At 43.6% G+C, this 21,430-nt stretch overlaps 1 protein-coding gene across 2 annotated transcripts; it reads right to left on the reverse strand.

The window, feature by feature from the left end:
* Positions 1-170: 170 nt before the first annotated feature.
* On the reverse strand, positions 171-21,396 carry DCAF4 (DDB1 and CUL4 associated factor 4). 2 transcript variants are annotated; one of them, XM_075927280.1, is made up of 14 exons: positions 21,356-21,396; positions 19,901-20,015; positions 17,606-17,697; positions 16,553-16,710; positions 14,943-15,025; positions 13,464-13,566; positions 11,115-11,258; positions 10,390-10,439; positions 8,963-9,042; positions 5,050-5,145; positions 4,851-4,948; positions 3,929-4,105; positions 2,068-2,182; positions 171-605 (listed from the first exon to the last, which is right to left on the reverse strand). In XM_075927280.1, exons 2-14 carry the CDS (start codon positions 20,005-20,007, stop codon positions 337-339), a joined length of 1,572 nt encoding a protein of 523 aa, XP_075783395.1. In that variant the 5' UTR covers positions 20,008-20,015; positions 21,356-21,396; the 3' UTR covers positions 171-336. The 2 variants fall into 2 exon arrangements, with proteins under 2 accessions (XP_075783395.1, XP_075783394.1); XM_075927279.1 differs by lacking the exon at positions 21,356-21,396 and adding an exon at positions 20,945-21,329.
* Positions 21,397-21,430: the final 34 nt, after the last annotated feature.

Below are 21,430 nucleotides of genomic sequence, written 5' to 3' on the forward strand. Positions count from 1 at the left end.
CAGACTAACTCGGCTACCCCCTGAAGCTTCATTATTGGAGAGTTAGCTTTTCTGTGTAACTTTTACCAATGAGTTTCAGCTACTAAGTGAAAGCCAGACCCCACAAAAGATCCTTCCTTCCAAACTCTCAGCTGAATTTAAAACAAACAAACAAACAGCATCTGCATGAGTAGTTTGTCATTGTACCACTTTTATTTACAACTGCTTAGTAGATACACAGCAATGACAGTAGAATGTCGCTGAACCTGCTAGGCAAAGTCCAAAACTCCACAGACAGAGCAGTTAGGGCAGCACCACAACTGGAATCAATGCAATGGCAACAATAAGAGACCACACCTAACAGCTCTCTCCTGAGTCACCCAGGAGGGCTGGAGGATCCATATCCCTGGTCTGGGGACAACATGGATTATCTGAGTTGTAGGAGAAGTGGTAGAGATCCTGCTTCACTGCCATGAGCAGGCCAGGGACTCCTCGGCTGCCTCCGAGTCTTGAAGAGAACACCACACTGGGGATGGAGTCCCTGGAGGATGGGTATGGAGAAGGGATAGTTCTGAGTAGATGGGCATCTTGAAGACTCCATATTCTTGTGTAGCAATCTTGACCAACTGTGGAGAGAAAAGCACTGCAAATCAGGACAAGGAAATGCTTCCTGTAAATGATCATAACCGGCTTTGAAAAATTCTGACCTATAGGATAAAGAACTGTTGCCATCTCCACCTGATCTCTAAAAGAATCTAAAAAACGTGATTCAAATATATTACTCTACATAGGGTGAGATGGATAAAAATAACTGTAGGCAATATTGCAAAAATCAGGCAACACAGAGCTTTGTACGTAACTATACAAAACAGTATCCCCATCATTAGGTTCTGTATTATCAATCAATGAAGAAAAGCTCTTACCATAATTGTGCTGCATATGGAGACTTCAAGAAAAAAAAAAACCATATAAATTCAGGAATAGTTTGTTGTTTCTGTAACCCCCTGTAAAGGGGTTCCCCTCACTGCAGCAGTACCTCCCAGAGGCCAGGCAGGATGTATCAGCTTTTGTTTGGCACCCTGAGCTAACACCACTTTGGCAACAGAGGGCCTATCTCTTCCTGTAACTTAGTTCTCTGGCCAGATCACAATATTTATGTCTGTCCCTTTTAGGGTGACAGAATACAACCAAACTGTAGTCCAATCACCTTATCGTAGTCTTCCATCTGTCTCCGGGCTCCGTTATTCTTGCTCCCCATACTATGGTTGGTTTCACCCTACCTTTCTTGTTGTCTGGCAGGGGAACCAGGCCCTCCCTCTCCTCTGGGCTCAAACCCATGGACCCCGTAAGCTGGCAGCCAAGTCTACTCCCTGAAACTCTTTGCTGCCTTCCTATATTGCTTCCTATCTCTTCTATCCCACAAAGAGCGACTGCTGGCTCTCTTCCTGCACCCCTTTTCTGCTACTAACGGTCCTGGCATTATAATCACAACCCAGCCCTTCTTCAGTGGGGCTTCATTATCAATTAAGCCTGGCTCTCTCTCTTGCAGGTGGCTGACAAGTATCTTAACTGAATTTGCAGGCCCTCATTAATCGCTATAGAACCTGTTTGGGGTATACATCCCATCACATTCCCCTTCATCCTACTGTCTTCTGTGGGTATCAAAGAAAAGACCCAATATACTCCTGTTCTTTAATACAACTTTCCAGGACCTCTATCCTTTTACGTAACATAGTTACCCTTTTTATGGGCCCAGGAAGAGGTTTAGCACTGTTTTCCTACACTTCTAAATCAGAAGCTTGCCACTCACTCTCTCCTATTCTGTCTTCCAATGTTTGTCCTAACTTCTGCACTGAGAAATCCTACTGGCTGGAGTGTATATCTTTTGAAACTCAGAGGGCCATCCCTCAATTAACATGCACCCAAATAATTTTTGTTTTGAGTTGCACACCTGTGGTTTATTATGCTGTTCCCAAAGCCAGAAAGGAATGAATGCCAGCATAATTTCCAATAGCCTATCCACAAATACCTCACATACCTAATTGAAGAGAACCAAAACATACACGCACTACGGAAAAGCAGACACACCTGCTGTAACAAGCCCTTCCTCCTCATTTACGTGCAGAGGGAGAGTAGCATATTCATTATGATGGCCTTCGTACTGTTTCACACACTTCATTGCTCTAAGGTCCCATAGCTTTATCTGCAAGTTGAAATGGTAATAGAAGAAAGAACATTTTAGTGAAGCAGAGAAATTTTTGACAGTTGTTGTAGTGATAGGGAGAGAAAGGAGTAGGAGCCTAAAGTTTTACAAACTCCCAAGTGAATTCTTTACGTTTTGAAATTACCACATAGACACAAGGGGACACCATTATTTGGAGCACTGGTTTAGGATACTGGCTGTGAAAAAACACTTATAGAAAGTCTCGTTCCATTTGTTTTAATGCAGGCAACTTGTCTAGTGGATTAAGCAAAGGACTGAGTTTTAGTTTTGCTCTGCCACAAACTAGTTGGGTGGCCTTGGGCAAGTCACTCATTCACCCCACCACCCTGTCTCTGTTTCCCCATCTGTACAAAAGAGATCACACTGCTTATTTACTTAACTCATGAGGCTGTGGTGAGCAGTAATTGATTAGGCCATGCCTACACTAGGATCACTACAACAACAAATCTATACCACACCTATCTATGCTGCTGTAACCATGAAGCATAGATGAAGACTACAACAATGGAAGGGAGTTTTCCACTGCTGTAAAAACTCCATCTCTAGAGCATGAGTAGCTTTGTTGATGGAAGAATTCTTCTGTCAAGCAAGCTGTGTCTATACTAGGGATGTTAAATTGTGTTTAATCAACTAATTGACTGATAAAGGCAGCGGGGTTTGGGGAGATGGGAAGCAACTAGTCAAGTCACTACTCGACTATCCGATAAGCTTATGCTTATTGGATAGTTGACTGGTTGCTTACACCCGTAGTCTATACCAGGGATTATGGTGTTTGGAGTGTGACTTTTTCACACTTCTGAGTACCGTACCTATGTTGACCTGAATTAGAAGAGCTAAGCATTATTATTCCTTCGCTAGGGAACAATCCAAGTTCTAGCTAGTGGAATACAACTTTTGTGGCGCCAAAAGCTGCACTGGCAACTTGCTAGAAGCCAAAGGAAAAAAAGGAACTTCTATATTGTTCTGCCTTTCTCCCCCCTTACCAGCCTTCTCTGCCTGTCTTGTTTTACCTCTTCCATAAACTCCACATCCTCCTTTCCTTTTATTCTCTATATGCCCCTGTTCTCCTGTAATTCATTATCAAAATATCCTTCTCACTGGATTTCTGGTGGAGTTGCTCAGAGGGAGTTGCCTCAGGCTTGTTGCACTGACTCATTGCCTAGCAAGCAGGGTCAGGAAATCCCAGTATAATTCCAAGTTCTTGTGGGAATGTGACGGGGCTTTCCAGTGACTCCACTTGGACACAGCAGTTGGAGAAGATAAAAGGGCATGTCTACAGTAGGGTGCTTAGATCTGCACAGCTGTACCGATACAGCTGAGCCGCTATAAGATTGCTCCTGTGGTTGCTCTGTGTCAATGAGGGAGAGCTCTCCAGTTGACATAATTAAACCAGCCCTAATGAGCACAGCTCATGAGCTGGCAGGAGAGCGTCTCCTGTTGACACAGCACAGTCCACACTGGTGCTTCTGCTAGTATAATTTACATTGTTCAGAGGGGCGTGTTTTTCACTCTCCAGAGCAACGCGAGTTATACCAACAAAAGTGCTGGTGTAGACATAACCAAACCTCAAGCATCTCAAAACCAGGAGTAAAGAGCAGAGAATACAGACATCTGCAAAGCATTTGTAACTAAGACAACGGCATCCACTTTCAGACCTGGAGTGGGACCTTGGCAATGACCAATATAACACGAGACAGTATCTAGCTTTCCATAAATAGAAGCTACCTTTCCAGCCATGTCTGCTGCCATAAGATAGTACTCTGCTTGGAGAAGGTGAACAGAAGTGACCGCTGAGTCATGGAAGAGACGAACAGCTTTCCAGCTGTGGCCCCTCCGGCTGCGCTGACGAATATCAATGCTGAAAACTTCCCCTGAACGGCAGCCATTGTATAGCACTGGAGTCTAGATGAACCAAAACATGCAGGGAAATGAGTTTGGTAACATTTAACAGGGTCATGCAGGTCAGTTTTTGTGACTACTTTTGAGGGAAAGGTTCAAGTAAAAAGTCACCCTTTCATTGTAGTGCCAGAACAATACAATTGTACATGGAGTTTTGCAAAGACCAGAATTGCAGAGTCATGTTGCAAAACATTGCAGCCAACTCAGGTCTTTCATTCTGCTTTCCAGTGTTTAGCAATAAAAAAGCAATGGAAACTTGATCTTGTGGTTAGATCAGGGGGAATGGGAGTTGAAAGTCCTAGATCTTAGTTCCACTTTTGCCATTAACTTTGACTCTGAGCAAGTAATTTAATCTTTCTGTGCCTTACTTTCATCTGTAAAATGGGAACAATACTAAGATGTAGCATCTTAAAGCACCTCACATATACTCAGATAACAGGCACGATGAATTCAAAGCCTTATTATAATTCCCTGCATTAGTTTCAATTTCTTTTTAATCTTTTTCTATTTAGTAAAATTGATTCCCACCTGATCCATCCCACATTTCCAATGGAGTTTGAAATCAGCATAGCTTAGTTTTGTTGCTTTTCCATTTTCAGTCACATTGTCAACACTGTCCACTTTATCACTGCACAGCTACTGAAGCCACTACCAAAGTAGCCACAGTATGTATAAGATGGCGGGTCCCTCAAAAAATCAGCAATGCGTACGTCTCTCTAAGAAATCAAACCCATCTCTCTTTCTCTACCTGGGTGGCAAACTGTTGGGCCAGTACATCGCTGCTTGTACCAAATGTTTGTCGGTGACCAGTCATTGCATTGGTCACAAGGACTCGCCGTATCAGACCTGAGAAAGATGAAAAATACATGACCATCATTTGAGCAGTACAGTTTGGAAGCCATGATGATCTTCCCTCTGATAAGTAGCACAAACACACTCCTGCTTACCTGTGCTGAAACAGTTATCAGCTTGGGGGTTCAGGCACCAAGCACAGGACCAGGCAGTGGAGATCTTGAAGCTGCACAGCATTCCAGGCTGATCTCCTAAGGCAACAGGGACAATCTGTGAAGCCCCCAAGCACCACAAGGAGATGTGAGAGGAAGCTTCAAGTGAACCGGGCCTCTAGAAAATTTCACCAGGCCTCTGTGCCTCTTACAACATTCAGGGTTTCTGCTTCAAGTGCACTAAGCCACCTTATTGTAGTCCTGCTATTACCCACACTGTACTTCCGGAAACAGAAGATTGCTCTGCCTGATGCTGGAGTGATTTCCAAACAATACTGCCATGAGAACAACTCTGTAGTTGCAGCATGACTACAGAGGAAGGGAGGGAAGAGTGAAAGATATAGCTACACAATGCACCCACATTCTCAAGATTTATAAAAACTGGGTATACACAGTGTTTTTAGTACAACTTTATGGGAACAAGGACACCACTTCACCTCAATCAAACAGCCAAAGGCTATCTACCTATGCCTCTCCTTGCCCCTCAACTGAGAATTTATAAGGCACTGAAATTATGTTCATAGGGAGGTAGGGAAAAGGTCTTGTTTGGACTCACACAGCTTTGGACATACTACACTGCCCTCCTGTCTGCTGAATGACTATAGTTTAAGTATATAGCAACACATGAGATTTGTATTGTTTCCTCAGTTCCCAACCCAATTCAAAACCAAGCCACTGACAGTACCTAAGTACAGGCAGTCCCCGACTTACGCGGATCTGACTTATGTCGGATCCGCACTTACGAACAGGGCTTTTCTCGCCCTGGAGCTCACGGGCGGCGGGTCGCCACCCGTGTCCTCCGGGGCGAGAAAAGCTTCTCCCAGTCTCCCTGGTCTGCTGGGGGGGTCCAGCAAAGCCGCTGGACCCCCCCAGCACATCAGGGACACCCGAGCAAAGCCGCCCAGGCGGCGGGAGTCCCGCTGCCTAGGCGGCTTTGCTCGTTTGCCCCGGAGCAAAGCCGCCCAGGCGGCGGGACTCCCACCACCTGGGCGGCTTTGCTCCTGTCCCCCTGGTCTGCTGCGGCTTTGCTCTGGTGTCCCTGGTCTGCTGGGGGGGGGGGTCCAGCGGCTTTGCTGGAGCCCCCAGCAGACCAGGGGGACAGGAGCAAAGCCGTGGAGCACGCCTGCAGCGGGACAGCCCGGGCGCGCCTGGGCTGTCCCGCTGTGGGCGTGCTCCAAGGCTTTGCTCCTGTCCCCCTGGTCTGCTGGGGGGGGGGGGGGGTGCAGCTAGTGCCCCCCCAGCAGACCAGGCTTTTCTTGCCTACCCCTGGGGTAGAGCAGCTGGGGGCTGCCGGGTTGGTCCCGCAGCGCCGCTCTGGACCAACCCGGCAGCACCCCAGCTGCTCTGCCCCAGGCGTCCCCAAGTCAGTCGCTGCTGAAACTGACCAGCGGCTGACTACAGGAAGCCCGAGGCAGAGTTGCTCTGCCCCAGGCTTCCTGGAATCAGCCGCTGATCAGTTTCAGCAGCAGCTGACTTGGGGACACCTGGGTTTCTTAAGTTGAATCTGTATGTAAGTCAGAACTGGCATCCAGATTCAGCCGTGGTTGAAACTGATCAGTTTCAGCAGCGGCTGACGCCAGTTCCGACTTACATACAGATTCAACTTAAGAACAAACCTACAGTCCCTATCTTGTACGTAACTCGGGGACTGCCTGTATGCAGTTTTTATTTTTTTCACACTAAAGTCTGTTAAGTCGAAGCTCTCAGCTTGGGGTTAGAGATGACACCTTAGGTCAGGGGTTTTCAAACTTCTGGATTGTGGCTTATAAAGGCAAGCCATTAGCTGGCTGTAATATACTTCGTTTACCTAGAACTCTACAGGTATGGATGATCTCAGCTCATGACCAATGGGAGCTGTGGGAAGTGGTGTCCTGGTTTGCACCACTTCCCATAGCTCCCACTGCCTGGGAACAGTGATCCGTGGCCAACAGCAGTTGCAAGCACCTGTACCTGTGAGGCACAAGTAAACAAAGTGTCTCACGGAAAGCTAGCAGCTTGCCTTATAAGCTGCGCCCCAGAGTTTGAAAGCCCCTGCTTTAAGTATAGTATGTATCTGAAGACAGTGATTTCCAAAAGACCTTAGAACAGTGGTTCACAAATTATGGGGCACACCCCCTCCTAAGGGTGTGTGTGGAAGAGCATTCAGTGGGGCACACTAGGTCCTGGCTCAGCCCCCACAGGGCTAGGGAGGGAGGACTACCCAGCCCCCTCTATGCCCAGCTCAGGCACCAGCTGCAGCCCTGTTCCCAGACACAGCTTTAGCCTCAGCCCAACCTTCTGACGATGACTGGGGGACAGGACATGGACATGTTCCATTATGGGAAGTCTGGGGACCAATCCCTACAACTATCTTAGTCATACTATCAAGAATCCTGCAGTCTTCAAATAGCACCCTTCCTGTTAGCACTATGTGACTGTGTTTTTTAAAAGCTTCTGGAAATAACACCTATTTTCACTCCATCAAACTACTTTACATGTTTGTCTTCATCAGACACTTCTCTGGTATAAATCTGACCATGGACAAACTTACACAAGACACAAAAATTAAGTGTAGCAAAGTCAGAGAATGACACTAGCAAGTGACCTGGAGAGAGCAGCATAATGGGGACATGAGGGAGATTCCACCCTTACAAAAAGGAACAGCACAAATATCACATAAGGGAATATAGCTACATCCATCAGATTAAAGCCAATTTATTTGAACTTTTTCTCTTTTATATTCATATGACTGAGCACTATGTGCAGTGCTTACTATAAGCTGGGGGTTGGAGATCAGTAAAACAGCAGGATCTACAAGAGGACTGCCATCTCAAGTAGTCCACATGTTTATTGATGGAACCACTGTGTGCAAAGGTCATTATGCTAGAGAACAACTGTGGTTTAACTCCATTTGGATAGACCAAATACTCCCAATACCTGCTCAAATTTCTATCTATCCAGGTTCTATATAATAAAGGAGACCAATAACTTACATAGGAATACTGGTTGTATCCCCAAAATCACACTCTCTGGTCCAGCAGGACCATGGATGCTCCTGGACCTGAAGAGCCAGGAATCTAAGGGCAGGAGGGCCAGTTGAGCTGGGCATCAGGGTCAGCAGCCTGGCTAAGTACAGCCTGGGACTAGGGCTCTGCAGCATCCTTCAGCAGCCCCCAAGAGTGCAGGGCTGAGGCTGGAACCCTGTGGCGGCGTGGGGTTGGAGTCCCCACAGCAACCCCCAGGGGGCTGGAGCCCCACAGCTTCTCCCAGTGGCATGGGACTAGGGCAGAGGTGGCACAGGGCCGGGATCAGAGCCCCGCAGTTTCCCCTGGCTGCATGAAACCAGAGCCCCATGGCACGAACCGGAACCTATGCCGCCCACGGATCCAGCAGTAGCTATACAAGCAGCCCAGACAGGTTAGGGGCGTAGGGCAAGGCAGGGTTGCCTGCTGGGGCAGCCTGCCAGCAGTGGATGATGGGCTTGGGGGCCAGTGGCAGGTGACCTCCCCTGGTACGGGACTAGTCAGGTCCCCACGATAGTTCCAAATAAATATTTACTTTATAGGTGAATCTGGCAAATTCTCTTGTTTGGAACTGGTCAGGTCCAACCTGTAGTTCCAAATAAATATTTACTTTACAGAGGAGAAGTTTTCTGCCAAGTTCTACACAATTACCAACTCAATGTAAACTAGTACCACAAACTGTCATTATTAGCTACCAAAATCCATTTGTGGGCTTCATTACACAGTGTTAATATTATTTCTTGTGACCCTTACAAAGCCACTCAAAGCTATCAGAGAATGCAAATTCAGAAATCATCCCTCATTTAGACACTGTTCAGACTACAACTTCTAACCAAATCAGAAAAGTATTCTACCTGGGTTAGAATTGCTGAATAAGGATGCTGGAAGCAGACTGGCACAGCCTGGAGTTTCTGCAATCCCCATGAGGCACAGCTTGCTGGAGGCTGTTAAAGAAAACCAAGATTTCTTCCAGAAGTGACACATGCTGCACAAAATTACTAAAGGGGGAGAGGCGTCTGAAAAATTGGCACACATACTATTTTGTCTTTTAGCAATGCCTCTCAGATGACATTTACAGTGGTGATTTACAGTGAGCCTTGTCACATCCCTGGCGACTTTTTCATTCCTCTTCTCTTATAGGAATTAGAGGACAAGATCTGCAATTCCATGATTCTAGTGTTAATATTTAACATTATCCAACATGGAAGGAGAGTGGGAGGAATAAAAAAAATCTTTCCTGCTCTTTCCAGTCACAAAATAATATAATGTACATTAGGAACTTTGGAGAGTGAAGACACAAACAACCTGTTCCAAACTAGTTTGGGTCTGTCTTCTCCAGTGGGGGGGAAAAAATGGGTTACATCTCATTGCCCTCTAGAGGTAATAACAGGTATAGGCGGGATTTAGACTTGTTTTTCCAAATCAGTGTAATGAAATTACGATCAGATAGATGGGGAAGAGTGAAAACGCCAGGCCTGCTGCACGACAGGTCTGAAACATGACTCTGAAAAGTCCCCTTCCTCTCCCTGTAGAATGACCATGACACTCTGTTCCTGCACTCTATCCACTGGCTTCTTGCCACTGGCTGGATTTTTTAAGTCCTTGTGTTTCCTTTCAAGAATCTTCAGACTCCTACACTTGCCTACATCTCTCGTTTGCTAGAACTCCAGTACACAATCTACCTGCCCACCACCTCACTTCCATGCTCCTTTCATATTCTTCCATTTGTGAGAATTCCTGCTCCTTCCTCCCAGCCTCTTTCAGTACAGATATACATCTTTGGTGCAGCATTCTGTCACTAATCTCTAATACGACATTTTCCATTGCCATACACCCTGATGGGTATGCAAAAGAAAAACACTGAGTTTTTCTACCCCAGCCCATTATTTTGTCATTCCTGCTATTTCTTTTCTATGACCAAAAGTGATTTGATGTAATTTATTCATTGTGTTATCTCTGAATGTTAAGTTATGAGACCCTTAGAGTAGGGGGTCAAAAAAGAAGTAGATACGTTCCTGGAGAATAGATCCATCAATGGCTATTTGTCAGGATGGGCAGGGATGGTGTCTCAAACCTCTGTCTGTCAGAAGCAGGGAATTGGCAACAGGGGATAGATCACTTGATGATTATTTGCTCTGTTCTTTCCCTCTGGGGCACCGGGCATTGGCTATTGTCAGAAGACAGGTTACTGGACCAGACAGACCTTTGGTATGACCCAATATGGCCATTTTTATGTTCTGTTTTGTGAAGTAATTTGCTCTTTATTTTTTAAAAAGGATATAAAACATGGGAATCTTGATGAGTCAGTGATGCCCAGCACACAGAATTCACCTAAAACAAACAAACAAACAAACGACAGAACAATACTTGCTGTCCCTTATTTAATTCAGAAGAGAACATTTTAAAACACTTCACATAAGTCTGAAAAAGTGAGCACCCACCCATAGTATACTGAAGAATGCCAAGAACAACAACCTGGAACATGACTAGTGATGACTAGCCAAATAAAGAGATATAGGTATTTCAGCCCCTTGCTAATACTTGCACAAAGCAGAAAAAGGTTAACACTCACAGAAGTCTCCCCAAACCTGGATGGTAATATTCACCACATCTCTTAACTAAGAGTTTTTTTCCATGGAATTGGGTACCTTCAGGTTGTTGCATTTTGTCCTAAAAGTTCTTCCTAAAAGAGAGGCATTTTTTTTTCTTTCTTAAGAACAAAAATCAGTAAATTTAATCCCTGGGGGCCTCTCTTTTCAAGTGCTGCCAAGAGTAATTCTGTGGAAATACACTGCTCCTGAAAGGTGCTGGACTGACTGTTTAGCAACACCGATCTCCAAAAGCAACTCAGGAGTATCAGAGCTCCAGTCTCTGTGGAGTTTACATTTACCCAATCCCTTTTTGATGGATTCTTTTCTTCCCTCTGCCTCCTTCCCCTCCCCCCTTTCATTTCCAGTTATACATCTCATGTTATGACCATTTGAGGGATCAGGGGATGAATGGTACCTTGCGGTTTGTGAAGTACAGGTTGTCATACATCTCCACAGTGAGCGAGTCCTTCCCTAAGCCACTGAGATTGATGATACCATATTTACACCCTCCATGCTCTACATCATTCACAGTGAATATTCGCTCACAAGCTGTGTCTGCCTGCAAAAGAAGTGCATCATTAGGGGCAATAAAACTAGATTTGGCTTTAGGATCCATGATGAGAAATCCATTATTTGTACTTTTCCACCGCCACCTGATTGCATGTCAGACTACAGATACTACATGTGTGTCCGTGTGGATTCTAGAGAGAGAGTCACTAGAAAAACAGTTAAGGCATGCTATTTTCCACTTCAACCTCTGACAATAATGAACATTGTTTCCTATTGGCTGAATATTGGCATGGCATTGTGGACAGATCTTGCTGTCATGAGGAAGTATAATCAGTAAGTACAGTAGTGATGGGCAATAACCAGCCTGTGGGCTGTACATGGTTTGCCAGAATTAGCCACTGGCAGGCCACCGCTGTATTTTCCTATGCCTCCACACGTATGGGCATTTACAGCTGCCACTGGCTGCAGATTGCCATTCCCAGCCAAGGGGAGGTGCAGGAAGTGGTGTCCACGGCCACCTGGAACAGCGATTCATGGCCAATGGGAGCTGCATGCTCCTGTACCTGTGGAGATACAGGTAAATAAAGTGGCATCAACCCGCCAGGGGCTAACTCTGGTAAACTGCCTCTGTCTTACTGCCCACCTCTGAAGTGCAGGCTCCAATGGGGCTCTGCATAAAGAATTTTGCAGTCAGTGTAAATATAAACTTTTCTGTCATTTGAAAGTCTCCTTCCCCAACTGGATCAGATAGGTGCTTTTGCAATTTAAGTGCTGGTCCTGAGTTCCAGATTTTGCTCTCATCTGAACCAGTGGAAATTTTCAGTAACACCACTGGTTTCAACTGATTTCACTTACATGAAAAGGTCAACTTACATGTGCAAAATGCCTGTCCCTAAAGTTGTTTCACACCACAACACAGACCATAGCAGCAGCCACACACCAGGGATAGTTCAGTGCTTCTCAGCCTGCTTCTTCCCACTCCCATCCACACAGCTAGTACTTTTTTCCATCCACGTGTAGAATACATTTTGTTATGTACACCAAGATATGCATGGAAGTGCACTACCAATAGAAACACTTTTGGCTGTGGGCATTCTGCTAATTACTTGGATGCATTTGAATCTCTCACAAAACACAAAGCTTACAGGGAACACTGGCCAGAATTCAGTGTGGGCAAGCTTCCCAGGTAGCCTCTGTTACCAGAAGTTCTCCCAACCAACAAAGCCTCAGCAGTTTTCAGATCCAGAGGCTGATGATATCGCTCCTAACGTCGCTCCTAACATCTACACAGATTTTTTATACTATAAAATTGTGCTCTAAATGCAGACTTGACCTTCTTGTTGCTTCTATCCCCCATTCAGTCCATCAAGCTCATCCTTTCCCTTTCTCCTCCCTGTTTTATTATACTCCTTATTACCCACCTATGTCTCCTCTTCCCTCCTCAGAAGACTTGCCATTTATCTTCATTATCTTTCCTCCTACTCTTCACCTGGCTTTGTCTTTGCAAACTGTACGTTTTTCAGGCTAGGTGTTAAGAAAGCACCCAGCATGTTTTCATAGAATCATATCATAGAATACTGGGACTGGAAGGGACCTCGAGAGTTCACTGAATCCAGTCCGCTGACCTCATGGCAGGACCCAGTACTGTCTAGATCATCCCTGATAGACATTTATCTAACCTACTCTTAAATATCTCCAGAGATGGATATTCCACAACCACCCTAGGTAATGTATTCCAGTGTTTAACCACCCTTACTGTTAGGAACTTTTTCCTAATGTCCAACCTAAACCTCCCTTGCTGCAGTTTAAGCCCAATGCTTCTTGTTCCATCCTCAAAGGCTAGGAAGAACAATTTTTCTCCCTCCTCCTTGTGACACCCTTTTAGAAACCTGAAAAGATTTTGGGCACTACCACAATATAAATAGTAGGTAACTGAAAGCAGTATCTGATCCAAGGATTAATTCATTCCACCAAAGTAGTGGAAAACAGTCAGTCAGACTGCTTAAAGAAGAATGGTCCCAGGGAAAAGATAACCATAGTCATGTTTAGCTGGCCCCAGAGGCGCCCCCCCCCCCCCCAAGTCTGGAAAACATTCTGTATGGTAGGAGAAGCTGCCAATGCAATCTTCTATAGAAACAGCACATCCCAGTGTACATAACCTAAATGTAGGGTCATTACAAATCCCAGAGCTCTCAAGAAAATAACTATAGTCAAGTAACCTCAGGCCTTAAAAAATAAAGAGCACATAACATACCACTATTAGTTTGAAATTGTTGGTTCCAGTAACTGAGGAATCTGGGCTCTGAATCTCTACCTTCCTCCTCTTCATGCAGTTCACTTTTAATTCATGGACCAATCTATAAAGGAAAAGATGTTTAACTATGTTGGTATTTAGTGCCAATGAAAGAATTCTGGGAAAAAGGCAATGAGATGCTTCTTTATCTCTGCAGATTATACAATGGGTGAACAGCCTAGAGAGCTGGCAGGATGCAGCCCTACCATGTACGGCACAAGCAACCTTCAAATCCCAACACTGACAATGTCACCAATAAATAATATTTGGAGCCTCTGTCTGTAGGTACATCAGCCTTATCCCACCACTGTAATTTCCCAAACAGCTTAAACAGCAGAAGACAGGTTGCTGGCATCTGCTGACATACTCTCAGTTGCACCACTGAAGCCATGGAAGGAAAAGAGAAATCTCACATTGATTCAGTCCATTAAAGTCTTACCGTATATTTTAGAAATGTGCATTTGTCTCTTCGTTTGTCTGTGATCTATTCAAGAACTCCTCTATCCAGTAAGAACTAGGACCATCAAATTTAGTATGCAGCCTCCTCTTATCATAACTTAAAGCAAGATCAGAGTTTAGTTGTTCCAGGACAATGAAATGTGCCTGGAATTCGACTGGTTCTCATAAAATGGAAAGGGAGAGGTCTGGGAGGAGGGACAGTTATACTGCAGAATGACCACAGGGAGGACAGGGGCAGCAAGGGGCCAGAGATGAGGACCAAGACAGTTATAATTCCATTGGGCCAGTATGAGGCAGGGGTGAAGAAAGGGACAGCTACTTTCTATACATTTCAGAGAGTTTGTCTGTTTGTGTGTGTCTGTCTGTCTCTCTGTCCCCTAGCTGGGGGACATGCACCCCTCCCCAGGCTGTGCCTGCTGCAGCAGCCATGGATAGACACTTCTCACCTGGCCCAAAATTGTTGCAGTGAGAGGGGACAGGGGATGTCCTCTCTCCCCAAGGCAGTCTGCATACTGAACCCTTTATCCTAACCCCACCTCAGAACAATTATTTAAATGAAGAAAAACAAAACTTATTTGAGTTGAGGACCCAAGCAACACCGGATAAATCTTATGAATTTATATAAGGGAATATAAAGTGCAGGACAGCATGTATTTATGTTAACGAGGGAAAATTTCACACTAGAATTATTCAGAATCTGATGATCAAAAAATATTTTCTTGCATCTTAATTCTTTCCATTTTAAGAAGGACTTGCTAAGCCATTCTATGGGCATGTGCTGTATAAAATGTAAATGGAAAACCTGCACAGAAAACAAAGGGACATCTTATCTAAAAGGCAGTATACATTTTTTGGATTTATTACCAATGTTCCCCCAGCTTTGTTCCTTACAGGAACAGCAGGGTATGCTACAGATGAATGGCAAAGATGCATTAGCAGTCGCACATAATAATGTAAAAAAGGGAGATGAAATTATCTTACCTGCAATAATTGGTGGAACTGAGTAATCCTAATTGCCTCTTGTGTAAGACAAGTGATGAGTTCAACCCAGCTCTAGATGTTTTCTATTTAAAAAGGACAAATTAAAGTCATTTATCCCTTAGCTTATGTATGGAAAACAGCTTTTAAAAAGGAAAACAAAACACATCCCATCAAAAAAAATAATAAAATAAAATCAAAATATCCCACTCTGAGGAAGAAAATAAATTATCGGTGGATAAATTTTTTCCTGAGGTCCAGAATAGTGTCAGGCTCCTTCTAAATGCAAAACTAATGGAATGCCCTTCAGTCTACTGAATTCCACATAGTTGTCAAATTTGTGTTTAATTCTATATGACTGTTTCATCTTGTGGTTTGAAATCCATGAACTATTTTCAGTACAAAATAACATCTCAAGTTCTTATCTTAAATAATAAAAACCTCTGAAATACAATATGGACACATAATACTGCCATAGAAACTTTAGTTTTGACATTTCCCTTTTTATGTTAAGTGTATAACCTTAATGTTGCAATAGCCTAAGCTCTTCCATTTGTCATTTTACATCTGGGCTGAATATTTTCCAATGTTCATGAAAGCAAAAGACACAATAGTAGACAGAGCTGGTGCAAAGCAAACTATGCCAGGTTTTTACAATCCATTTTGTAGTCTCAACAAAGAATGAAAGTGATTTTTTAATTAAATTGGGGCCATCTATACTAGTGGCCTAACTTCCAGAGGTGCTAAGCACCTACAGCTCTCATTGAGATTAATAGGACCTTAAAGTGCACAGTGCCTGTGAAAACTAGGCCACTGATGGAGACACGTTTTTAATGCAGGCACTGGTGTGACACCATAGCAAAGGAGACACCTTGCTCAAAATGGTAGTATTTACTCTGAGAATTCATTTTATTCTGAAAACTTAACAATTAACCAGTTGAAGAATTAAAATTAAACTAAAAATTGGCTTTTTAAGAAGTGTAGCAAGTTTAGAAAGTCTGCCAGTCTTTCTTTTTTGCCCTATAATCTCAGTAACAGACCAAAAAAACCATCAAATTTTGCATAACTCACTAAAATATTGTCCTTGAGCTACATTTGAATCAGTGTTCAGGAATTATAATTTGTCTTATTATACTTCATACACTTTTTTCCAGCAGATGCTGAAGGACACAATGGTCTACTACAAAGAATTCTACAACTGGAAAAATGATTTTTAATCCTTAAAAAAACTCCAAATGCATAGGCACGAGATTTTACCTGGTTTTATCTATGAACTGTTTTAAGACTTCACAGTAGGGCAAAGTTAAGGTTTTAAGTTTAACCTTAACTGTGAATTTCATGACTTTATCATACTTGGTTTTGAAATAATTACAACATCCCTGCAATGTATTTTACCCTAAATTACTGATTATGTAGTCTCAACCACAACTCCATCTTAACACAATTTTTGTGGGGTGTATGGACAAATGTTTAAATATTTGGCCTTGAACAGCTAGCATTAGAGCTAATTATACCAAAGTTGAAACTGGACTGGTTTATGACCTGTAGCCCATTCTGGTATTGTGGATCAGAGCATAATAAAGTTTAGAAACTATTTCAGAAACAGAACCCACCTTCTTTTGCTTTTCTTCCTCTTCTAAGAGCTTCAGTCTCTTGCACTCCATCTCCTTGTTCTGGAGGCTTTCTTTGGTGAGAGGGTTGTAATTATTATGTCCAGGGAGCAGGCGGAAATAGCGATTCTTTTCAGGGTCATAGTAAAATCCTGGTAGTTCTATAAAGGGTAAATACCAAGCAAAATCAGATTGAGAGCAAATCTTTTCTATTACTCTTTGACCTCATCCAATTTCACAGGAGCAGCCAAGAGACAGGCATCTTGGGGAATTTAAGTTTAAAAGGACACTGGATATTTCTGTTTCCAGACTGGCAGGTCTCAAATAGGGAGAGGTATTGATTTCATGGCCAACTCAGCAAAAGCCAGACCATGCTCCTACTGTCTGCAGAGGAAATGTCATTACAAGGATATGGAGCGGGAAACCAGAAGTGATGGCGATTACATTCAGGAAACAGAAGTGGTGAAACAAAGGAAAAAGTGCTCCAGAACAAAGATGTGTCCATTCTTTTTTTAACATAAATGAGTCACAAAAGGCACATGGCTGACAAAAATTTTTTTTAGGATGTCCCAAGAACTGACGACCGAAGACTGACCAAATATAAAACCAGGAATCCCTTTCCCCATACATCCCTTTCTAATAACACTTCCCAAATCTAAGGCTTAGATACCTCAATACCTATAATCCATGACACATTTCAATTGTGGACTGGGCTGGGCTCACTGAGGGTACACGTACATAGTGAAGAAAAACCTGCAGCTGGCCAGTGCCAGATGACCTGGGCTTGTGAGGCTCCAGCTATAGGGCGGTTTCATTGCTGTCTAGATTTCTGGGCTCAGGCTGAAGCCAAAGCTCTAGGATCTTTCAATTCAAGGAGCATGTTGTATTGTTAAATTTTCCTTGTCTACTTAAACTTTTTCAATAACATAACTTTTAGAAGATCTCTGCCACAGATGGCTATGGATATTAGCGAGGCAAAGTAAACTACAACAGTACCTTCCAGCTTCATGCAATGTTTAGGTGCTGATTTAGACCCTGAATACAATGGTCCCTTACCAGGCACTGGAGAGCTATGACATATATTGGAGGAGGATCTGCTGTTGCTGGTGCCTGCATTCAGTGAGTTCCATGGTTCTCCTTGTTCATACCTAACAATAATATTGCACTGTTACATCCAGCTTGAAAAACTGTCTTGAACATTTATTAGCCCGCATGCAAGGTCTCCTCACACACCGTTCACATGAAGACTATTCTAATGAAAAAGCTATTTTGCTTTGTTAAAAACATTTTCCCTAGGTAAGCAGAATGTTGCAAAGCTTTTAAGCACATTATATATAACAGGATATGTACACAGAATGAACATACAATGTGAAAATAGTAATTCTCCATTTTCATCTTCAAGGTATTATATAAACATTAAAATGTCACCATCATCTTAATATTTAGTCAATTTACTTGAAACTACTTTTAATGTTTTTTTAAAAATAAAACTACCCCAAGTTTTCTTGTAAGTTTTTGTGATTTGCTCTCTCTCTGCCCTCATGATGTTATGGAAAAGACCAACCGGAATAACAGGAGAAAACACACAGTCTCTACAGTGAAACTGACACTATCGGTGAAACCTCGGTTCTAGTGAAGTCAATGTGAGTTTTGTCTTCAATAGGACCAAATTTCACCCAAAGTGTTCTGAAATGCACAAAATAAAAAAAACCTAAAGCCATTGGAGAAAATTACTTCTTGCAATAACAGTAGGCAAAAGAGTTTCAAAACAGAAGTAAACTATTTTAAGTTGACCAGATCCATATAATAGGTTCATGGTCACCAACCTTTTTAAGCATGAGATCACTTTTTGAATTTAAGTGCAATCCAAGATCTACCTCAAACTCAAACACCCTTGCCCTGCCTCCTTTGTGCCCCTTCTCTCAGGCCTCACTCCATCCTCCCTCCCCCATCCTCCTGCACTTTCACCAGGCAGGAGCAGTGGGTTGGGGTGCATGCTCTGGTTTTGGGATTAAGGGATTTGGAGTGCAAGAGGGGCTCTGAGCTAAGCATGGGACAGGCAGTTGGAGTGCTGGAGGTGGTTTAGGTGCAGGCTCTGGGAGGGTGTTTGGATGCAGGGGTGCTTGGGGCTAGGACAGGAGCTTGGGGTGTAGGAGGGGGTTCATGACTGGGGTAGGTTTTCAGGATGTGGGCTCCAGCTGGGCACTGCTAACCTCAAGTGGCTCCTGGGTGATGGTGCAGTGGGGCTAAGGCAGGCTCACCACTGCCCTGGCCTTGTACCACTCCCAAAAGCAGCCAGCAAACTCCATCTCAAGTCCTGTTGTGACCCCCACTCTGCTCTGTGGAGATAGGATACAGAGAGGGAACACCTTAACATCAATGCCACTCTTCTCCTTCCCCTGCCCTGCACAGCAAGCAGGAGGCTCCCGAGGGTGGGGAGAGGCAGTTTCAAGGCAAAGGAAAGGAGGTGCACAACAGTAGGGGGAAGGGCAGCTAGAGTGCTGGCACTTGATAGCCTCTTGGCCAAACCAGTCAGGATGACCTGTCAGAGGCTTCAAGATCTATCAGTAGATCCCAATCTACTGGTTGATGACCACTGCAACAGGCTGAGTTTCTCTGGGTTATTTTCTTCAGATTCGATTTTAAATGATCTTCATAGTGTTACTAATTCTCAATATCCGTATTTGTACTAAAAGTTCCATAAAGGATCTCGCATTCCATCATTCTGAAAATAGTAGATCAAGTTGGTTTAGAGGCTGCATGATTTAGTATTTCTAAGAACAGGATTAGAACAAAGGAACTTCTTAGTTCTAATCCTGGCTCCACCATTGACTTTTGTGGGATTGAGCTAGATACTTAGTGGACAACAATCAATACACACAAAAAAATCACTTCAATCTGAAACCCTTTTTTAACCTGTTTCCCCCAGATAGTTAGTGTGAGGGTTCAATCCTGTGAACATTTAAACATGCTTATACCTTTCCATGTGAGTAGGCCCAATAAAAATCAATAGTCCACAATGTTTGCAGAATTAGAGTCCTAGTCAATTTCTTCTGTTATTTATTTGACTCCCTCTCATCATCATGGGAGAAAAAAATTAAGGCCACAGAAAATTATCAGAAAGACTCTCAAAGGTAGGTATAATATATAAACTGCTTTTTAGTCTAAAAATGGGCTAGATCTCAATCTGCAAAACATGGGAAATAATAATTACCTATTTTACAGTAAACAGTAACAAAACAAATCAAATTAGGGCATTCCAAAAATACCCTCAAAACCGTCCTTTCCCCAAACTACCTTTGTCAACTGCCTTCAAGTCTACACATAAAGTATTAAGATATGTTCACTTGCCTTTCAGTAAAGCTACAGTGGTTGCGTCTTCTGTGGTGGTTGGGATGATAGGTTTGTCTGTGATTGCTCGTCTCCTTTTCTTTACTTCTCCAATTGTTCCTCTTCATTCCTGTCACTAACGCACACAGATATATACACAACCACAATTTCAGATCCAATTGTGTGAAAGAGTTCGACAAACAGGGTATTCTCCTAATACATAATTTTCCTCATATTTTAAATTTGTCTTAATCCACTACCAATCAAAATTAAAGAGAAGAAAGTGAAGGAAGAAACTTATTTTAGGATGAACACAGAAAGAACAACAGCTTGAATCATTTAAAATGAGATTGGGCTAAAAATACTGGGGACTATATAGTATGCAATAATCCTTATTTGGCCACAGGAGAGTGATACAATGACTTAATATATGTTTCCCTCTTTTTTCTATGTATATTTGTGTGTGAATACACAGGTATCTAGAATACCTATGGGCCAAATTCAAGCCTGATGTAAACAACTGTACATCAATGGAAATACACTTACTAACATTCACCAGGGCTGAATTTGGCTCTATGGAGACAGAATGATGGCAGCAGTAATATTTTCTCCTGAAACTAAAAACTGCAGTCAGTCAGGTGCACTGCTTAAGATAACACCATGTGCTTTTTTGGTGTTGGGTCTCTTTCTGCGAGGAATTAAAAGAATATCAGAGTAATGGAAGGAGAAATACCAGTTTTAAAAACAAGTCTTAATTGCCTGAGTTTTAGTTAGCTGTTGCCTGACCAATCTGTGGATGCCTGGGATAGGCAAAGTATTTTAATGATAAATTCTGGTTACCTACATTAATTTTGTTTTTTAGTATTTTGCTCAGCATGACAGAGACTAAAGGATAGTTTACAAACATTTACATCACAGTAACAATACACATAACACCCAGAAGTTCAAATCAGGAGCGGTGTCTCATTGTGCTGCGTGATGCATGAACACTTATAAGATGACAAGAACTCTGCATGGATACAAAATTGGCATCCACAGCCGTAAAAATGATCTGGGGATCCATACCCGCGAATGCAGATCCCATGGATACAAAGCAGGCAGCCGGGGATTTGCAGAGCTCTAAGCATGGTCACTCCAGGATGTTATCGCTACCCACTCTTCCCCTACGGCCTCGAGTCCGGATACACTGTTGACTGCCCGAGCAGAGTCCCCTGGAAGAGCTTTTTAAACCCCTGCACGTCATCAGCCTTCCCCTGAGAATCTCCCTTCTGCACGATCACGAGGTGCGCAGCGGGACCGCTGAAGACCAGGTCCCTGCTTTCTGCTTAAATGAGACTCTCCACCCCACAGCCCCAGGGGGCGACGCCCTGCCCCTGCCCGGGGGTCACTGCCCGACAAGGGCCTGCGGGAGCGAGGCTCGCACAGGGAGGGGCTAACCCCGGGGCTAACTCCCGCCCTCCCCGGTCAGAAACCCACCTCTCTGGGCCTGACGCTCCCGGTCGCCACACGTGAAAATAGCCCCGCCTCCTGCCCTCAGCTCGGCGCCCGCCC

This window comes from Pelodiscus sinensis, chromosome 4 (assembly GCF_049634645.1).
Source record: "Pelodiscus sinensis isolate JC-2024 chromosome 4, ASM4963464v1, whole genome shotgun sequence".
Taxonomy (NCBI): Eukaryota; Metazoa; Chordata; order Testudines; family Trionychidae; genus Pelodiscus; species Pelodiscus sinensis.